Source organism: Homarus americanus, unplaced genomic scaffold (genome assembly GCF_018991925.1).
Source record: "Homarus americanus isolate GMGI-L3 unplaced genomic scaffold, GMGI_Hamer_2.0 scaffold46973, whole genome shotgun sequence".
NCBI classification, from domain to species: Eukaryota; Metazoa; Arthropoda; class Malacostraca; order Decapoda; family Nephropidae; genus Homarus; species Homarus americanus.
In genome coordinates, this window is record NW_024735516.1 from 1,021,603 (window position 1) to 1,041,811 (window position 20,209).

A 20,209-nucleotide genomic window follows, 5' to 3' on the forward strand; every position below is an offset into this window, starting at 1 on the left:
CCACAACCAGTGTTAGCGTGGGACCGTGATGTGGTCCTTACATCACCTCACTCCAGGAGACCCCCAGTGGCTCACAGGTCAATACGTGACTTCAGAGACCTAAAGTAGCGAAGTCCTCTTGAGTCCAAATGAGTCCACGAGAACCTTATGTGGGAGATACACAACATGAGGCACCTGGACCACTGTAATAATAATAATAGTATCTATTTGTTTGGAAATTCAGCATCCATAAGCTAAAAATATACACAGGACATAAGTGATACATAAGTACAGTAACTTACAGTATAGTGATGGGGGAGAGGTTATATGTATGTATGTATATATGGTATGTATGTGTATTTATGTATGTGTGTATATACGGTATGTATGTATGTTTATGTACACACACTCATGAAATTAGTATTAAATTATCACATTGTTATATTTCAGGATCAAAGAGAGTGTGTGGTAAATTACCTTGCCTAAATACCACTGTGACCAGACCACGGCGCACTACTGCTGTGGCCCTGCGTCATGGTCTGGTGGTCATGATGGTCTCTGTCTGTTGGGTCTTTTTTGTCTGTTTCTGTTTATCTGTTTCTTAAATTGTTCTGTTTGTCTGTTGTCTGTCTGTCTGGTCTATTGTCTGTGTTGTTGGTCTTTGCTTTACTTGTCTGTCTGGTTTATTGTCTATTTGTCTTCTTTGTGTTGTTTGTTGACTTAAGTGCATCAAGTAAAGAGAGAGAGAGAGAGAGAGAGAGAGAGAGAGAGAGAGAGAGAGAGAGAGAGAGAGAGAGAGAGAGAGATACGGTAACTAATGGGCGTGGGTGTTATTGGTATGGTGGTGGTTGTCATGGCAACGGCAGGTGAGAGGATTCGGAGGCTGGGAGGGGAGAAGGGAGAGGGAGAAAACGACACAGAGGGGAGAGGCAGGAGAGAAAGAGAGAAAACGACATTGAGAGGGGAAAGAGAGTCTAATAAACGAATGGATAGTAGGAGGGAGAAGGGAAAGACCAAGAAGGAGATGAAAGAATGAAATGAAGAATGCAGAAGTGAAGGGGGTAGGGAAGTAGACATCCAGGAAAAAGTGATGTGCGTGAAGGAGTGGATAGCATGGTGTCGTGTGATGTTGTGCTGGGTTGGGGATGACCGTGATGTTGTCGGCTGATATTGGATTGTGTGAAGTAACGGAGATAGAATCAGGTAGATGTATATATACTGCATGTCAAAGGGTTGGTTATGAAAAGGGAATACCATAGTAGAACATATTTATTACAGGAGAGGGAATGAATGAATGAATGAATGGCAGTGATTGAAAATGGTGAGTTTGTATTCTCTTGAAATTTGTCAACTTGTATTATAGCGGATGAAATATTGAATGAAGAATGTATTATTATTATTATCATTATCATCACCATCATCATCATCGTTATTATTATTATTATTATTATTATTATTATTATTATTATTATTATTATTATTATTGTTATTATTACAGACGTCTTAGAAACTCGCAACCACTTGTCTGTATACCACCTTGAGAAACCTTATATAAATCTTCGCTAAAAAAATACCATTAATTTCTGGCAGTGTTCGTGAGCCCAGTGTCCACTTCTTCTTGACCTGACGGTATATGGTATTCGCGCATGAGGGAGTCTTTTCAGTTGTGGGTAAATGTAGGTTTGGGAGTGGGATGGATTTATTTGGCTCCGTAATAAGATAGAAGTAGAGAAATAGCTTTTATTTATTGGTCTGTGATTGGTTGTAAAGTTTGTTATGTAATGTACGTAGGGACGGTGTGTATAAGAGAGAGAGAGAGAGAGAGAGAGAGAGAGAGAGAGAGATATCTATACAGTGACGTGTGTTGATAATGTGTGCAGTGTTGACTATGGTGATATGTACATTGGTTTGTGTACTGTGGCATGTACAGTAAAATGTACAATGACGTGTACTACAGTCTGTACAGTGACATGTATACTACGGTCTGGACAGTGATACAGACAGTGAGAGTAAGTGAGTCAGATGGTAAGTACACACCCGATGACGTCATGAGACAGGAGGGTGCAGGTCTGCCCTCACCTCTCGTTAACTCCCGTCAACATCATTAACACACCTCACCTGGCCGCTCCCAGCAACACCCACACTCTGGCTCTCCCGGGGTGTGGAGCATTAAATCCGATATAAAAATGGCCTCTTTAATGGTCCTTTGAAATATTTGACGAGAGAGAGAGAGAGAGAGAGAGAGAGAGAGAGAGAGAGAGAGAGAGTTACGGGGTTTGGTTCACTATGATAGCCTTATTGTCAGGATGTGTCTTTAACAAATCACCTTTCCACCATTTCAAGACTCAGAAGAAAAAGAAGAGGCCAACAGGAAGTACAGTACATATTTCATTTTTTTTTGTCTGTAATCCTTGACATTTAGACCATTTAGTTGACGACTCGGGTTGACTTGTAGTTATTTTAGAGGCAGCTTTAGCCCTGTTGTTATTTACTTTAATACGCCATCTAGAGTGCAATATTTATCCCTTTAAAGATTATGTATCTCTCCCGCACCTTATTTCACTTAATGATTGAAGACCCTGACGTTGCCTGGAGGGATTAGGCTAAGATAGGTTAGATTAAATAAGGCTAGATTTGGTTAGATTAGATAGCATATATTAGGATAGGGTTAGGTTAGGTTAGTATGTCTAAATTAGCATTAGGAGTGGTTAATCTTAAGGTGAAATAAACTAGAAGGGATTAAAACTTCATGTAATCCGGCTCTTGGCTACTCCTAATCTAAGACCCAGCTGGAACATTACGCTAAATCGTCTCGGCACATACAATACAGTCACTATTACAGAAGGTGTTACAGCTGTAGGTAAGAATAGAAAGTTAAAGAGGTGCTGGCGGAAACAGAACCCCTCTACCCCATCCACTCCACCCCCCTAAAAAATCAGGAAAGAACTTGCAGAGGAATTTGAACCACGCACACAGATTCAAACAAGCGCTTTAGTCAGCTTTAGTCATTCCATTGTCTACCATGATGGATTGTATCAAGTGACATGTATGGTGAGGAAGGTGTGGTACAGACAGTCAGGGTGTTGTGGAGGTGAGGCAACTAACACTCGTGTCCGGTTTGTGATGAAGTAACTAATATAAATGAGAAAGTAAGTACGTGAGAAAGTAACTAATATGTAAGAAAAACTATTATGTAAGAAATTGACTAATGTGTGAAAAGTAACAGAAGGTAAAAACAAATATTAATGGGCTCAAAATCGTGGTTTTACATCAGGGATGACTTGTGAAGTGGCTCTTGGTCCTCTTGCTATTAAATGATGCATAAAAACGTCAAAGGGATAACTGAAGATTACCTCCCAGTTTTTAACCTGGTGATTAAGCAACGTAGCGCTTTGGGTGGTGTAAGGTTAGATTAGATTGTGTTAGGATAGGTTAGTGTTTCAGTTGGAGAGAGAGAGTGGGGGACGGGGCAGTGGCAACTTAGCTCCTCTCTGGACTCCTATACAGTAATACAGGTACAGTACAATGATCTGAACACATTAGAATCAGAGGGTCAGAGGTCAACCAGAAACAGAAGCAGTCACCAGTTATACTGACCACTGTGCAACTTGAGATGTGTGCAGCCCTGTAAGAAAGCCTATTATCACCACTCACCAGAGTATGACACAGTAGTTCACATCCATATCTATATTGAACAACCACAGGGACATAGTACATCCCTGTCTAACATCCACATTTATTTCAAATGTTGCCCCGTTGTCCTCACAGCATGATTTTACTGCATTTAATGGCCTTCCTCCCACCCCATACACTTGTAATGCCTCCCACAATGCTTTTCTGTTCACTCTATCATACGCCTTTTTCAAATCTATAAATTATCAAAACCATTTGTAAGAAATAAAAACCAACAAAAACATATTAAAACCAAGAAAAAAGGCATAGATTAAAAAAAGTGTTTCTGTTTTAATCATTGATTTAAATCGGCCGACCCTGGTACCTGTATAGACAATTTTTTCTTTCCTTTTCCGATTGTTTTTGCTAGATCATTAGCCTCTTTAAGTAACTTTCTAAAGCATTTTCCCAGTTTTAGCTTTATTTTTCTGTTGAAATTGGATTATCATCTACTGTACAGGTGTATATCTGAAAGAACAGCAGAATAGAGTTATCAATACCATTTAAGCAATATAAAACAAGCAGACTGTGGGAGAGAATGCTAACAGTTCAGTCAAATTAGCTGACCTTCTGGCTGCAGATGACATTAATTAATGTAAATGAACAAGTCACTATCAATGAATCAATTTCACATTCCAGCCTGATATGCAGAACAAATCCTGAACATCATTTTGAAAATGCAAAATACTCAGAGTTTATATGGAATTCCCTGACTTTTCTCTAAACTTAGAAAAAATCTTTGACCTGCCATGAAATTCCCAGGCTTTTTTTGGCATGTGGCAACTTTGTAACTGTTTGATTAAGTTAAAATAAAAAGAACATCCCAAAATATCATCAAAGCTGTACTGAGACAACCTTAACTAGATACTGTACATTCACTTGACACATATAAAGTAAATCAAGATCCACCTGTGATGAGAAACTTAAGAACAAGGATTTTTTCAGCTTTTAAATCCATATGCCATGACTCAATTAGGTAAAGTAAATTAAAATCCACATTGAAATCCATGTCAAGACTGAATTTAATTGTTTTTCTCATAATGAGTCATCAGGCCTTGTGACTCACTTTTCTTATAATATTTTAGACCAAGTTAAAGTTTATATATCAACAGTGAATTTTAGGAGTTTGGATAGGTTAGATTAGGTTAGGTTTTATTAGTTAAAATCCAAATATCAAGACAAAATTTGAAGAGTTAGGTTAGGATAGGATGGTTAGGTTAGATTAGGTTTCACGAGTGAAAGTTCAAATGTCATGACACAATTTTTGGAGTTAGGTCAAAGTTTATTTGTTTATCATCCATATAATATGAATAAGATAGGAGTTAGGTCAAGATTTATCTCACAATCCATACACCATGAGTAATATGACTGTTAAATTGGATTATTGTAAGTTAAAATCCACATCAAGAATGAATTTCAGAGTTAGGTGAGAATGTCCAATGTTAAAAGTCTTATGAGGAGTAATTTTATGAGTTGAAATCAATGCATTATCGGTATATGATTAATTTCAGAGGTAGGTAGGAGTTGGTAGTTAAAATCTAAATACTGTATCATGGTTTAATTCAATAGTTTGGTTGGGTTTATTAATTCAAATCTAAGTATAATGAATATATTAAAAACTAGGAAGGATTTATTAGTTAGAATAAATTTATCAAGATTAATACTAAATTTAGTTAAGGATTAATTAATTTAGAATATATATATATAGTATATTAGTTGACACAAGAGTTAGTTAAGGATTAATTAATTTAGAATATATATATATAGTATAATGACACAAGAGTTAGTTAGGATTTGTTAATTAAAATTTATATCCTGACAAGAATTATGAATTTGAGTAAGATTTGTCAGTTAAAATCTAATCACTATTTAATCATGACTGGTATGGGCTTTTGTAAGGGAGAAATGTATGCTAAAAAGAGTTTATTGAATAATTAAAGGAATTTATACTTTTCTAAATAAACAAGGTTTGGTTAGGTAAAGATTAGTTAGGTTAAACTTCATTATGGATTACAGAAGTGAGGATGGGATTTACAGATAGGTCAGAGATTTAAAGAAGGAAACCGTAAGATTACATAATTATATACTGTATATTAATAAACACATAATGTTAAACAAGCCTCATTATATAAACTTGTAATTCCTCTCAAAATCTTGACATATTTCAGTTCGACACCATCGCTAAATTATCTTGTTATTCGAGAAATATTGTACAATAGTTCATTGTAGCACCATCTGTGGGGAACTGACAGAGTTATTAAGTATTACCTGTACCTGTAGTTAGATGGGGAAACACTTAACGCCATCTATTGTCATGTAAACACACTAACGAATTTGCCAACAGCAGCCCAGGGCCATAAGAAGTGTTGCTGTGTTGAGCATGGAAAACAAATGTTTTCAAGAAGTTTGTAAAAGTCATGTCTTTTTTAATGAAACAAAATACGGTTAATTATGAACTTCCTCTGTTAGAACTGAATTTTCAAATTTGGATTTACTTTAGATAAAAAAACAGTTCCTCTTGCTTGTATTTTTATCTGCCAATGCCTTTACATTATTTCATATTACAGTACAGTATAAATATTACGTCAACTTACAATACGGGAAAATTACTCAAGAGGTCAAGCACTTTTCTATATGAGGCTCATGTGTTGATATCTGACGGATGATATGAATGACATTTTTACACCAAACAAATCATGAAACATGGAACCGCTATATCAAGAATTGAGTACCACTTCTCTTGTCTTTTCTGTTTAACTTGTATTTGTATTGAATAGAAGAGTTCCAAGTAATTCCTTCGTGTTCAGAATATATGGTTGTTGTAGCAATCTTATTTTCCTTCTTTCATTCTGATATGTTTGGTGGTACACATTAAGTATGATATAAAATGATACTGTGCTACAACCAGGAAAATTCTCTCATCAGATGTTTGGGGAAATTTCACCATATGAGTCCTTAAGATTCAGGACACAGGTCGAAGGATAAAGAGATCAATTGTTTTTCTTGAGTAATATTGGGGGTGAGTTTGAGATGACCCACATGCGAGGCATTGCAAGGACAACAACAACCACCATCTTCCTGTACCCATGAAAGTTATAAACCACAACAATCAGTGGCGGCTCGTCCATAGGGCTGCAGTCCCCCCAGACACTCACTGCCAGGCGTATGATTCCTTTAGAGAGACAGCTGAATAATACACTACCAACAAATATATCATTTTATATGTTATTTAATTATTTTCAATACGTTGCTAAGTGAATTTTCATTAAAATCAGACCAAAATTTAAGTTACTTTCATAGTTGCTGTCAATGCTGTACGATTGATGTCTGTTATTAATTGGCGCCGCCGCCGCACTTGAAGCAGCTCAGTCTCGTACAACGTGTGGACGGTGTGGTTAAATCGTGTGGTTAAAAGGTGCTTTTCAACTTTGAAGAGAATTAAAACTTTTTTGCGCAGTACCATGGTGAATGACAGACTGTCTGCTTTAGCAGTGATATCCATTGAAAATAAAATGATAACAGAAATAAAGGATTTTAATGAAATAGTAATAAACAATTTTGCTACATCGAAGAGCAGACACGCCGACTTTATTTTCAATTAATACTGGTCCATCACCACCAACACTACTACCATGCCCTGGGAATTAGTGGACATCAACTACAACTCATACCTGAGGTAGGTCAAATTTGTGTATCCTACTGCTGTGTGAGGCTTGCAGTCCCTCCATTTTATTTTTCACGAGCCGCCACTGACAACAACAATAACAACAACCACCTTGACCTTCCTGCACCTAAGAAAATTGTAAACCACAACAACAACCACCATCTTCCTGCACCCATGAAAGTTATAAACCACAACAACAACAACCATCACCTTCCTGTATTCTGGTAGATAGATCCACTTGACATGACTCTCTCCACCTACCTCCCACCCTTAAGGAAAATTGATTGATCTTTACCCTCCAGCTCCAATTGACTGCTCGAGTTATTGCTCTCTCGAACACATTCATATTATCTCCTGAAGTGCATGGTGATAACCCTCGTGTAATATGTTCTATTTAGCTACAGATACAGCGGCTAGGAATGTTTCTCTCTCTCTCTCTCTCTCTCTCTCTCTCTCACCCTGATTGTAGTGGTTAGATTAAGTTGGGTTAGGTTAGGTGGAGTGTGAGGTTGGGTTAGGTTAGGTTAGGTGGAGTGAGAAGTCAGACACAGGTATAAATAATGAGAAAGGGAATTAAACTGAAGATTCTAAGGCGTCCATCTCAACACCTCGATAGTTACACGACACAACACAAACTTAACACAAACTCTCAGCTTCAAAGACAGTGTTGTATATAATTTTAGTCTGTAACAAAACTCTTCTCTTCGTAATTCATAAAAAAATTAGAATTACACTTTAAAAACCTTGATACACTCAGACATAACTCACAAGAGAATGTCCTAGTCCATCATAATGTAATAACCATATAATTTGAGATGAGGAGATAATGATAGAAAAATTAATGGGCAAAATTGGAGGTAGGGGGGCCGGGGCAGGGGAAGGCAGTGGCTGAGTGGATTAATGAAATTAAAAGCTGCGGTCCCCGGAGAGATGCAAAGGCTGGGAAAATTGGTAAAGGCAGCTTGAAAATGTCTGAAGGTCATGGTCACCAGCCCTGAGACATGAGGATGGTATTTAAATTGATCGGTGATGTAATGTGTGGAGAGAAACATATATATGAAGCAACAAACACTGTGAGCAGACTAACACGTGTAGCAAGAGCTAGACTAGGTGCTGGTTAAATGTACAGTACACGTGGCAGGTCAGTGAACACACACACAATGTAAAGTCAATAATGTCATACCCAGAATCCCTAGAAAACTTGTAAACGGTATAACTTGTAAACTTGTCGACTATAAAACTAATACTTATCTGTCACTGAGGTCTAGGTCCCAGGCACGTGCAGTTTACTGAGCTACCGTCCACGAGATGATCATGGGGTGCACAATAAACTAGACGCCCAGCGGCAAAAACAAACTGATTAAATATTCATTGAATTTCGCAGCTCGTCTTTCACTCCATAAAATTCATGAATTTTTCTGACACCTCATCCTTACTACCTTCTGTTGTGACAGGTAGTGAGGGGAAAAAATTAATAAGTGAGACAAAAAGAGGTAGGAGATTTTACATAATATTATAAGATTTAAATAAAGTGTGAGGGAGGATGGAGAGGCCATAGTGTATAAAACCAGCTCACTTGTAGACCAAACACATCCTCACTCACCTCCAGCACGCGAAACACGGTGGAGATCAACACCTTATATATAGATGAAGTTAGCAAGGCTTCAGAGGGCAGGGAGGAAGATGGAACTATGCTTGTGGAAATACTGTACAGTATACGGAAACCTTCATCCTGCGGTGAATTGATAATGGCTGATGGATGATAATTATGTACTGTACCATCGTGTGTCACTTTCTCTCCGGCTGTGTTTTTTTCTCTAGCTCTATGTGTGTGTGTGTGTGTGTTATATGCAGTATAAGTATGTGTATATTAATTTATTATTTATTCTTATTTTTTCAGTATAAAACAAAGGTAGAGTGAAGCGACGTTAGCAAAGTGCCTCAGCTGACACTTGAGAGAAAGCTTTACCTTACTCACGAGGAGAACAGTCGTTAACACAGTCGCTGGGAGAAGTATAGTGGACGGTGTACCAAGGAAGAGCTGCAGGTAATGTAACTTGATAATACCTTCATTATGCAAAGCTGATTGGCTGAAATGCTCATGGGAGAATTTCCACTGTTTACCGCCGTGTTTACAGTGATCTCATCCCCCAGATGGTGATCGTGTCTTAGTTATGAACACTTGAGTTGAGGTTCACTGTGTGTAAATGAACTTTCACCACCTTATCAACTCAAACCTGTCTAAGTTGTGTGTTGACGGTTTATGAAGTACCGTCATCATATACAGGAAATGTTACTATACGGATATTTTCAATAATGTAAACAGGAGTACTCAAGACCACATTAAGGCAGTGTTTATGGTGCGTTGTTTTAGCACCTTAGACCCATTAAGAAGTGATTTTCACCGCATACTTAGAGGGAGTTTAGGTGAGAGAGAGAGAGAGAGAGAGAGAGAGTTGTTGAATCGAGGACAACTGTTAATAGTATGAACCTGGGAGCCTTAGGACGGGAGGCGGACACAGTATCCTCTCTGCCACCGCACCCTGTATTCCTATAACATATTGAACATTTGCTGTGTCAGTTAAGTGGTCTTTAACTAACCCTAACCAAACTATATCTTAATTAGGTAAGTTAAGGATAGGTCAGGTTGTGTTCGGTTACTAATGGTGCTCTTCATCCACTGTTTGTATTCTGATTATCTACTTGTTCCCCCACACAGACACCTATTTGAGTTAATTGCCGTATTTAGAAATTAACATTATTTCGTTAATATCCCTATTTAAAGTGACACGTTAAATAGGGATAGGGATAATTTCCTTACAGCAGTAGCAATAACCTCTACAGTATGTACTACCTTTTTTCTTAAACTTACTAACTTACATCACCCAACTTACTTTGGCTGTCTGATGATGGCTGACTAATGACTTCTTAATGAAATACAAATTCTACGGCATAGGAATTAATTTCAATTAAGTTGTCGTAATAAAAAGAAAACGTTATCTTTGTTTGGCAAAAAGACGTCAAGTGCTTTTTAAAATTTAATTGGCGATTATCCCAATTTAGCGTGACAAGTTTATATATATATATATATATATATATATATATATATATATATATATATATATATATATATATATATATATATATATATATATATATATATATATATATATATATATATATATATATATATATATATATATATATATATATATATATATATATATGCAGTGATGTAGTGTACATGGTTCACCTGATAATTTATCACACCCTCTTCCTATACATCTGGCACTCCAAATTTCTGTTGGCTGCCTCTGGATTTCCAGGAACCTGGCGCACAAAATCTCATGTTGGTGTCAGTTATGTTGTTTCACTCATTTGTGTATGTTAAAAAGTTGTAAAGATAGAGAATGAAAGTTGTGTACAACACACTAAGTAATATATAATACTATAAGCACGGGCATATTGCGTAAAACAGTAAGTTAAGGATATAAAATGAGACGAAGTCACGTCCAAATTTACAGTTCTGAACACGTTGTTCCCGGATAAACAAACTGTTGCTGGAGCTACAGTGATGCCAGGGAATTATTACGCTCACATAAACACTCATATACACCCACTCATTCTGCCAACCCTTAATTAATATAACATTAAAGACGCTTAGTCTTCATTTAGATACTGCGATATGGCACTAAAACACCAGGAGCTATAAGACTTAATGAGCAAGGAAGTGTAAGAAGGAGCGTGAAGATCGGCAACGCTGTCCTGGGGCTGTGGGCGCGGAGGCTCCGTGAACCGGTCAAAAGGGCAAGGTGAGGGGAACTCCCTCTAGTTAACTCAGAAAAGAACAACTTATTCACGCTCCTCCTAACACTCTCCTTACTCTTCAACCTGACCTTTTAGACGACGGCAATAACAATGCATCATAATATCAAGCTGAGAGGGGGAGTGGGGCCTGACGAGTGACTACGAGGGCGGAAAGTTAGCGCAGGATGCTGGTTGTATACGTGATCGCTCGCCGTCAGCTGGGAAGTACTGCCGGCAGAAGGAGAGGTGGCTGGCTCCTCCCGACGCTGATGAGAGCTAAGCATCGGGCAGGAACCTGTGTAGAGGTCTGAGTGCTTGGCGTAATGTTCCTCGTCGTGATGTGGCTCACCTCCCAAACTTCCTCAGCATATTGATTTTCTATCGGCGTTTACTGCCATTCCACAGCGGCCTCCCTCCATCCCTCCCTCACTCCCGCCCCCTCACACCGCCTACCTGAGTGGTCTACCTCTCTCTCTCTCTCTCTCTCTCTCTCTCTCAACTACGCAGTTTTCCGACAGTTCATCTCTTTTGGATCTCTCTCGTTGACTCGCTCTCAATCTCTGCCACACCCCACGGCTGTACCACCCACGTTATCCTGTGCTCCGCCTCACTCCCACGCATTGTCATTCTCCCACGCTGCCACACGCCCACGCCATGTCGATCTTCCTTATTATAACATACATCTACACTTACAATATGTCATACTTCAACACTGTCACACTCCTACACTATGACGCACTTTATCACTCCATGACATATTGTAGGCGTGACAACACTTACAATATGTCATTCTCCATCACACTATGACATATTGTAAGCGTGGCAGCACTTATAATATGCCACACTCCAACACTATGTCACACTCCACTCTATGGCATATTGTAAGCGTGGCAAGACTTATAATATGCCACACTCCAACACTATGTCACACTCCACTCTATGGCATATTGTAAGCGTGGCAACACTTATAATATGCCACACTCCAACACTATGTCACACTCCACTCTTTGGCATATTGTAAGCGTGGCAACACTTATAATATGCCACACTCCAACACTATGTCACACTCCACTCTATGGCATATTGTAAGCGTGGCAACACTTATAATATACCACACTCCAACACTATGTCACACTCCACTCTATGGCATATTGTAAGCGTGGCAACACTTATAATATACCACACTCCAAAGCGATATTACACCCTCCCACTGTCACACGCCTAGGATCACGCCCACACTGTCTGACAACTGCGCGTTTCATGTAAATGGTTATACAGTAGTTTGTTAGGATACCCTTGTGTGTGTGTGTGAGTAATGTTTGTGTTATTTTACTATTTATGTGGACATACAAGCTTAGAGAACCATATGTGTGTGTGTGTGTGTACATTATTCACGTATATGAGCGTGGATATGTATACTACATCAACCTTAAAACACACACACACACTACAAAGTTGTCAGTAACCACGCAGATAACCTGTCCTTACAATGTCGATATATACAATGGTTACATCAGTCAGGTGATCGACCAGGCTCCATGATCACTGTAGTGGACTCGGCTTTTATGAATGACCAGCTTTAAGTCAGGTCGAGAGTGGAACAAACATGTGCATTGACTTTGTGTACAAGGTGATGTGCCATGATAGTGTACATTGATCTTAAGTACTGTTTGTGTATTAGATGTGTGTGTCTGTTGTGTGTGTGTGTGTGTGTGTGTGTGTGTGTTGTGTTGTGTTGTGTGTTGTGTTGTGTTGTGTGTGATTCTTAAATATGAGAAATGACTCGAATGTACTGATGAAATATTATTATACAGTACATACATCTGCGGCGGTCCGGGAGAAAAAAAAAATATATATATATAGAGAGAGAGAGAGAAACGTCAGATAAAGCTGTAAAGGTAAGGTATAATAGAGATAAGACTACTACCACTATTATTTTACGTGGCCTCCAGCCTCCCCCAATAGTCACACATTCGCCACCACTTTACTACTACTACTAATAATAATAATAATAATAATGATAGTAACAACAATAATTTTAATAATAATAATAATAGTAATGACAATAACAACAATAATTTTAATAATAATAACAATAATAATAATAAATTCAAAGTGTATTGATATCACTCTTCATGGGAAATTTATACCACTAACACAGTATAGAATATTCACCTTTGGTACAAGTACAGATATACGCAATAATAATGACCAGTCAATCACGGGGACGGCCTGGTGGTAGCTGTAGGGGTCGTCATAGCAGCACAGGTTAGGGAGGTCAGGAAGAGGGGCAGGTGTCGCGCCTCGTTAGATGTGTTTACTACTTGTGTGGCGGCAGGTGTGTGTGTGTGTGTGTTGGTGTTGTTGCTTCCCTCGGTTGGTGGTATTGCTTCACTTTACTAGCGTCAGTATAGTGTTGTTCTGGTCAGTGGTGGTGCCAGTGGCGTTGACTCACTAGACGATGATCTGGGCGTTGACGATGCATATTTCATCATGCAGTCTAACCAACTAACGCCCATTGCAGTGACTGATCTAGCTGACTTGTGACTTGTGACCCCTGGGCATAGATACCCTGGGTTGGGCACTACTCCCCCAGGTCAGTCACAAGCCACACACACATAACATATTTAATAAAACCTAACCTAACCTAACCTTATTACACCTCAGTTATCATCTTTCCCCCGAGTATTGGCTGGCCCGGGTTGTGGTTGTGTGCGTAAGGTAGATCAGAGGGGCTAACCAGATCACTCCCACACGTTACAGTATCCAAGAACTGTTCTGGTTTATTTATTATTTAGTAGTATGGAATAAAAGTGAATTTCTTGTGTGTCTTAACGTAGGACATCATGTGATATAAAATAAAATAATAACAATAATAACAGTAAAAAATAAGAACAATAATGACGACGATGATTGATGATGATGATGATGATGATGATGATGATGATGATGATGATGATGATAATAAAAACACTTGGTGACGTAAGACTGAAGGCTGTGAGAACAATAATGTGAAAGTTAATTTAGATTCCTGCTTGAGACACCTGTAACCTCCTCTCCTCTTTTTTTAACACTGTCTTCTCCATAATCAATAAACATCCAGCCAACAGACAGTTAACACATAACAGACTGACAGACATGACTGACAGATAGACACATTCGACGAGTTTTATCCAAATGATAAATACAGTATTACATATTTACCAACACGGTCATATATTCATGGATCTCTCTCTCTCTCTCTCTCTCCCCAAAATGGTAAATCGTAGTTGCAATTTAGGATCACCTGAAGATTAGGCACCCTAGTTTATTTCACCTGAAGTTTAATCAACCCTAATGTTACAGTACCTGAAGGGTTAGGTTAGTTGAAGTTGGATTAGCGTATGTTAGTTTAGAATGAGTTAAGGTAGATTAGGTTAAGTTAGGTTAGGTTAGATAAGGTTGGTTTAGGTTAAGTTAGGTTAGGTTTAGCATTAGCGTTAGAATAGGTTGGTTTAGTTCAGATTAGGTTCGCGTTAGGTTAGGTTAAGTTATGTCAGGTTAGCCTTAGGTTGGTTAATCTTCAGGTGAAATAAACTTGGGTGGAATCTTCAGGTGAAGTGGAATTTAATCATAAAGTTGAAGGTAAAAGCTTAAGGCAGACCGAGCGACCTTTGGCTCAGTGACCCTGGCTGTCTGTCAAACACAAAACAATTCCAGGAATAACTCAGGATTTTAGTCAAGAAGTATGAAAGGAAAACTGAGAGTGTGTAGGTGGAGGAGCTTCAACACTACCCTCAGATGCTTGGACTATTGAGGTCAAGAACTACATCGTATATGACCTTAACCTTTGACCTACCTCAGCCACATAATCAACCTTGACAGACATTTTAGGGCAATATCTTAGGATCGTGTCAGGATTAAACACCCTAACGTTACCTGGGGTTAGCGTTAGGTTAGGTTATGAAAATATGACCTAAAACAATATAATTCGTCAATGTATTTTAGAGTTACGTGACTTTGGTGTTATTTATTAAAAGCAGGGTTGGCAAAAACCATTGTTCTAATTTTTTTAAAGAAATTGTTTTAAAAACATTGTTTAAAAAAAAACTATTATGTTGGTTTTAATAAGTTTTAGGTATGTGTAGCCCTTTTTGTAACTTTTTAGTATGCTATTAATCATAAACATTACATTCAGGATGATTTAACAATTATTTATACTCTTTTGGCATCTCAAAAAATCACTGTACAAAGGTCTAATTTGAAAAACGCAGCTTTGATAAGTCACCCAGACTCATCCTACTTGCTTAAAGGCAAAAACTAAGTTTAAGTTCACGTTAATGTATGGAATAAACTATTCTACTTTTGCAGATGAAAGTTTAAAGAATTCATTTATGTACAGTTGAAGAGAGCGAGATAGGCAGTGGCACCGTAGCTCCCCTGGACCCGTATAATATTATATGATCTGAACACATTAGAATCAGAGGGTCAGACCGAACCATAACAGAAGCAGTCACCAGTTATACTGGACGGTGGGAACTTGGCTCCTTTATAATTTGGATTTGAGCTGTATGCAGGGTTTACTCACAGACGCTTACCAGATTGTTTGTTACACCACAGACACAAGTGAGCGTCACACTGTAAGGAAGTTGGCGGTAGCAGAGTGTATCTCTCAACATGTTTACTGCTTGTTGATGGACCATCTTGGCTCTTTCACACACACACTGATAAAGCTTCCCGTTGAAACTAGCATTCATTACGTCGTCGCCTTTCAAGTCTGGTAGGTGGGTGTGGACCTGCTACAGTGACGCTGTTTGGTGACTCCTGCCACTTGTATACGTGATGCATTTGGCTGGCGTCGCCCCTGGCTCTGATGTAAAGGTGACCCGCTCGAGTGAGACAGTGTGGTATGTGCTGAAGTGACAATTCTGGAGTATGCACTCTGGTGACCCCACTACCTCAGGTCCGAGGAACAGTGCCTTGACTCACTGTGGTTCTGTGGGGTGAGACCGGGATCACACACTTAATGGTCACTCACATTACACCTCCTTGGGCCAGGGTGAGATGAACACTTTGTTCTCCCACACCGTCACAACAACAGGTCACAGGTCAATAGGCATTCCCACGGGAGCTGCACGTGTCGAGGTCACCAGTGGCAGTGATCAATAACTACCGTATCAGATTTAGTGAGGTGATGTATGGCGCACATAACCCAGTGTGTGTGTGTGTGTGTACGTACACAACCCGAGGGGAGATATTAGTGTGTATGTGCTGTCTCTGACCAGTGTCTGGTGTTGTACATGACAGTCATATACTTGTGGGGTGAACACCTTGATATGAGGAGTCGGCTTGCTGTTGTAAACTGCCCCGCGGGTTGTCACTGAGTCGTGGTGTTGTAATATTACCACAAGGGGTTGGTCTGAGTTATGTGCTCGCTCTTTGTAACACTTGACACAGGGAAAAGCAGATGAATAAACAGAGAAACATAAAACAGATAGCAAGAACATTAGAGAGGGAACATATCTAATACAGTGCTTAATGTAAAGCGACAGGAAAGTGAAAGTGGCTCCCTTGCCTACAGCACACTGAATACTAAGCCTTTGGCACTACGTGACCACCTTCACTTCCCCAACAAAACTCCGGTATATCTACACAGCTGGGTAGACTATGGGAACCCCGACCATGAAAGAACGGCCCTTAGGATAGAAAGTGAACGGTCTATATTTTCGTCCAAAAGAAGGTTAATTCATCGTTCTCAAGGGTTTAAAACCATCGCCCTCAAAAAGTTAAACCATCGTCCTCAAAATAGTTAAACCATTGTTTCTAAAGGCTTAAACCATCTTCCTCAAAGGGTTAAACCATAGTCCTCAAGGGGCTAAGCCACAGTCCTCAAAGGGTTAAATAACAGAAGTTCGAGAATTTAAGTATAAACCAACAAACAGTTTACCTTCGATCATCTCAAGTTGATCCCTGAGCCACAGCATCACACCTAGTAAACCAAAATGATGACAAGCGGGACAAAACAATAAAAAAAACACAGACAAACGGAAGAATAAGTAACAAAAAACACAGACAAACGGAACAATAAGCCCCAAAAAAAATATTGACAAACGGGACAAAGTGATAACAATGACATGGGAGCAAAAACAAGAACTTATTCAATCGAGACAGAGCAATGACAGATAACAAAAACATTAACAAACAAAAACAATGGTTAACAACAAAAGCAATAAACGACATAATAACAAATTACAAAAACAACAACAAACAACAAAAATAATAACAAAAATATTAACAACAAACAAACAACAACAAACAATAACAAAAATATTAACAAACAACAAAAATACTAAACCAGTGCGAACTTTTATGATTATTTACGTTTATAATTAACTGTTTGTGTTGGTGGTGGTGAGGTGTGGTATGAGGGAGGTGAGGGTGAAGTGTTGGAGACGTGTTGTGAGGGAGGTGAGGTGAGAGTGAAGTGTTGGAGACATGTGTTGTGAGGGATGTGAGGTGAGGGTGAAGTGTTGGAGACATGTGGTGTGAGGGATGTGAGGTGAGGGTGAAGTGTTGGAGACATGTGGTGTGAGGGTGAAGTGTTGGAGACATGTTGTGTGAGGGAGGTGAGGTGAGGGTGAAGTGTTGGAGACATGTGTTGTGAGGGTGAAGTGTTGGAGACATGTGGTGTGAGGGAGGTGAGGTGAGGTGAAGTGTTGAGACATGTGAGGGAGGTCAGGGTGATGTTGGAGACATGTGGTGTGAGGTAGGTGAGGTGAGAGTGTTGGAGACATGTGGTGTGAGGGAGGTGAGGTGAGAGTGAAGTGTTGGAGACATGGTGGAGGAGGTGAGGTGAGGGAGGAAGTGTTGGAGACGTGAAGTGTTGTGAGGGAGGTGAGGTGAGAGTGAAGTGTTGTGAGGGAGGTGAGGGGTGAAGTGTTGGAGACATGTGTGAGGGAGGTGAGGTGAGAGTGAAGTGTTGTGAGGGAGGTGAGAGGTGAGGGTGAAGTGTTGAGACATGTGGTGTGAGGGAGGGGAGAGTGAAGTGTTGGAGACATGTGTTGTGAGGGAGGTGAGGTGAGGGTGAAGTGTTGGAGATGTGGTGTGAGGGAGGTGAGGTGAGGGGTGAAGTGTTGGAGATGTGGTGTGAGGGAGGTGAGGTGAGGGGTGAAGTGTTGGAGACATGTGGTGTGGAGGGAGGTGAGGTGAAGGGTGAGTGTTGGAGACGTGGTGTGGGGAAGTGAGGGTGAAGGTGAAGTGTGTTGTGAGGAGGTGAGGTGAAGGTGAAGTGTGTTGTGAGGGAGGTGAGGTGAGGAAAACAGAAGATCGAAGCAAAGAGGAAAAGTGGAGAAAAAATCTTAAAACACTATCAATACTCAACAACTATTTACTTAAAGCAACAGGCTAACATAAATTAGGTTATGATATTCAGGTGCAGTAAGGAGGGGATGAGGAGGGCGAGGGGTTGGGGAGTGGGGGCAGTTCTCAGGTGATCCCAACTTACGTGTTTCTCTCATATAGTTTGTCATCTCAGTTTTTTTTTTCTCACAGTCCAGATATTTTAGTTTTGCCGCCACACGAGCACCTTTGTTTAGCTCTCTCTTCCCCCCCCCCCTCCTTGTATCTCATGCAAGGTGAAGCGCGAAGTGATGCAGCCACCAACAGGGGAGTCAAAGTAGTTCATGTTTGTTTTGTTACACTTAGATGGTGTAAGGTCGAAGTTACCTGAGGGGGCTATTGAGTGTAGTGAAATGTTGGTGCTGGGGAGGAGACTCTGATGGGCAGGTGACTCTGATGGGCAGGTGACTCTGATGTACAGGTGTATAGGCTGTCTTCCTCCAGCCAAGACATATAGACAGGGAGCAGTGCACCTAGTTAGACACAGTGCCCTGTTAACGGTACTTGTAGCTGTATGTCTGTTTAGTGTGGCTTTGAATTTGAGCGTACGGTAATTAGGAGAGGATTCGAGTGTAACAACCTCGTGTATAATGACCATATCTGTGACCATACTGCAACAATAATATAACCTTTATTATTCCTTTTTCATTTTGTTTATTTCTTTTTTCTTTACTTTTACTTACTTTTACTCCTTCTTTATTCTCTAATTCTCCTTTCTTCTGTTCTTTCTCTGGTCTTTTATTCTCGTGAGATGGGGGAAGGTTAGGCACCTCCAGCGGCTGTATCAAGTGTCCAGACATAAGCCCGTGATGGTATTCATTTATAAGGTTGTTCCGCTGTAGAGGTTCACAGGGCATCACGTATAATACTCTCTCGCACTTTACTGAGGAATACAATTCACTTAATTAACGCCTCCGCTTTGTGTGTTTCTGTCTAACAATGTGTGTGTCATTTCCCATCTGTTTAATTTTTACATCACTAACTCGCCCCTCCTTCCACCTCAAAAAAAAAAATCTTCCTTTTCTATCCATCATCTGACTGACTCTTGGGAAATGAATCATAGTGATCGATACTTCAACTCAGATCATGATTCATTATCTCATTATTACCCAACATTTAACATTTGTTTTATGAGTTTGAAGGATTAGCTGTCGAATATTACACACTTTACTGTCTTATCGATTGAAAGTGTCAATATTTGTAAACGTATATCTTTAAACCACACCTAGTAAAGCAAAGATGGCGCCTAGCCTCTTAACAAATCCTAACCCGTTACATCAGCATTAGTTAACTCATCTACTCCATCCACGATACTATTGAGAATGTGGTCAGTTTAGAGGATGTTTATGCAGTCTGGGTGGCAGGTTGTGGGGTCGATCCAATGTTCCCACATACATATTCATCGTGTTCCCCACCCCCTTCCCCCATGGCTCACTTGCCTTCACTATTTTCTCTCTTGTATATCCACTAGTCTCCATTCCCCATTGTTCTTTGACTTCTCTCTCTCTCTCTCTTCTGCTTTAGGAGTTTCTTCTCTCTCTCTCTCTCTCTCTCTCTCTCTCTCTCTCTCTCTCTCTCTTTCTCTCTGTGGCGCTCCTGTGTGATGGGGGCTCAGGGAAGTGTTCACAAGAGCTCGGTGTTGATCCCTGGCTGAGTTGTTATACCTATGCAGTAACATGCCACTGTGTTTTCTCATGCTCTGCTGTACAC

The 20,209-nt window shown here is 39.7% G+C and overlaps 1 protein-coding gene across 1 annotated transcript in view; it reads right to left on the minus strand.

The window, feature by feature from the left end:
• LOC121871274 overlaps positions 1–19,356 on the minus strand; it is a 30,325-nt gene extending 10,969 nt beyond the window's left edge. The window contains exon 1 of the mRNA XM_042373496.1: positions 19,183–19,356. Coding sequence (XP_042229430.1) covers positions 19,183–19,356 — 174 coding nt within the window. The remainder of the gene's footprint in view (positions 1–19,182) is intronic.
• Positions 19,357–20,209: the final 853 nt, after the last annotated feature.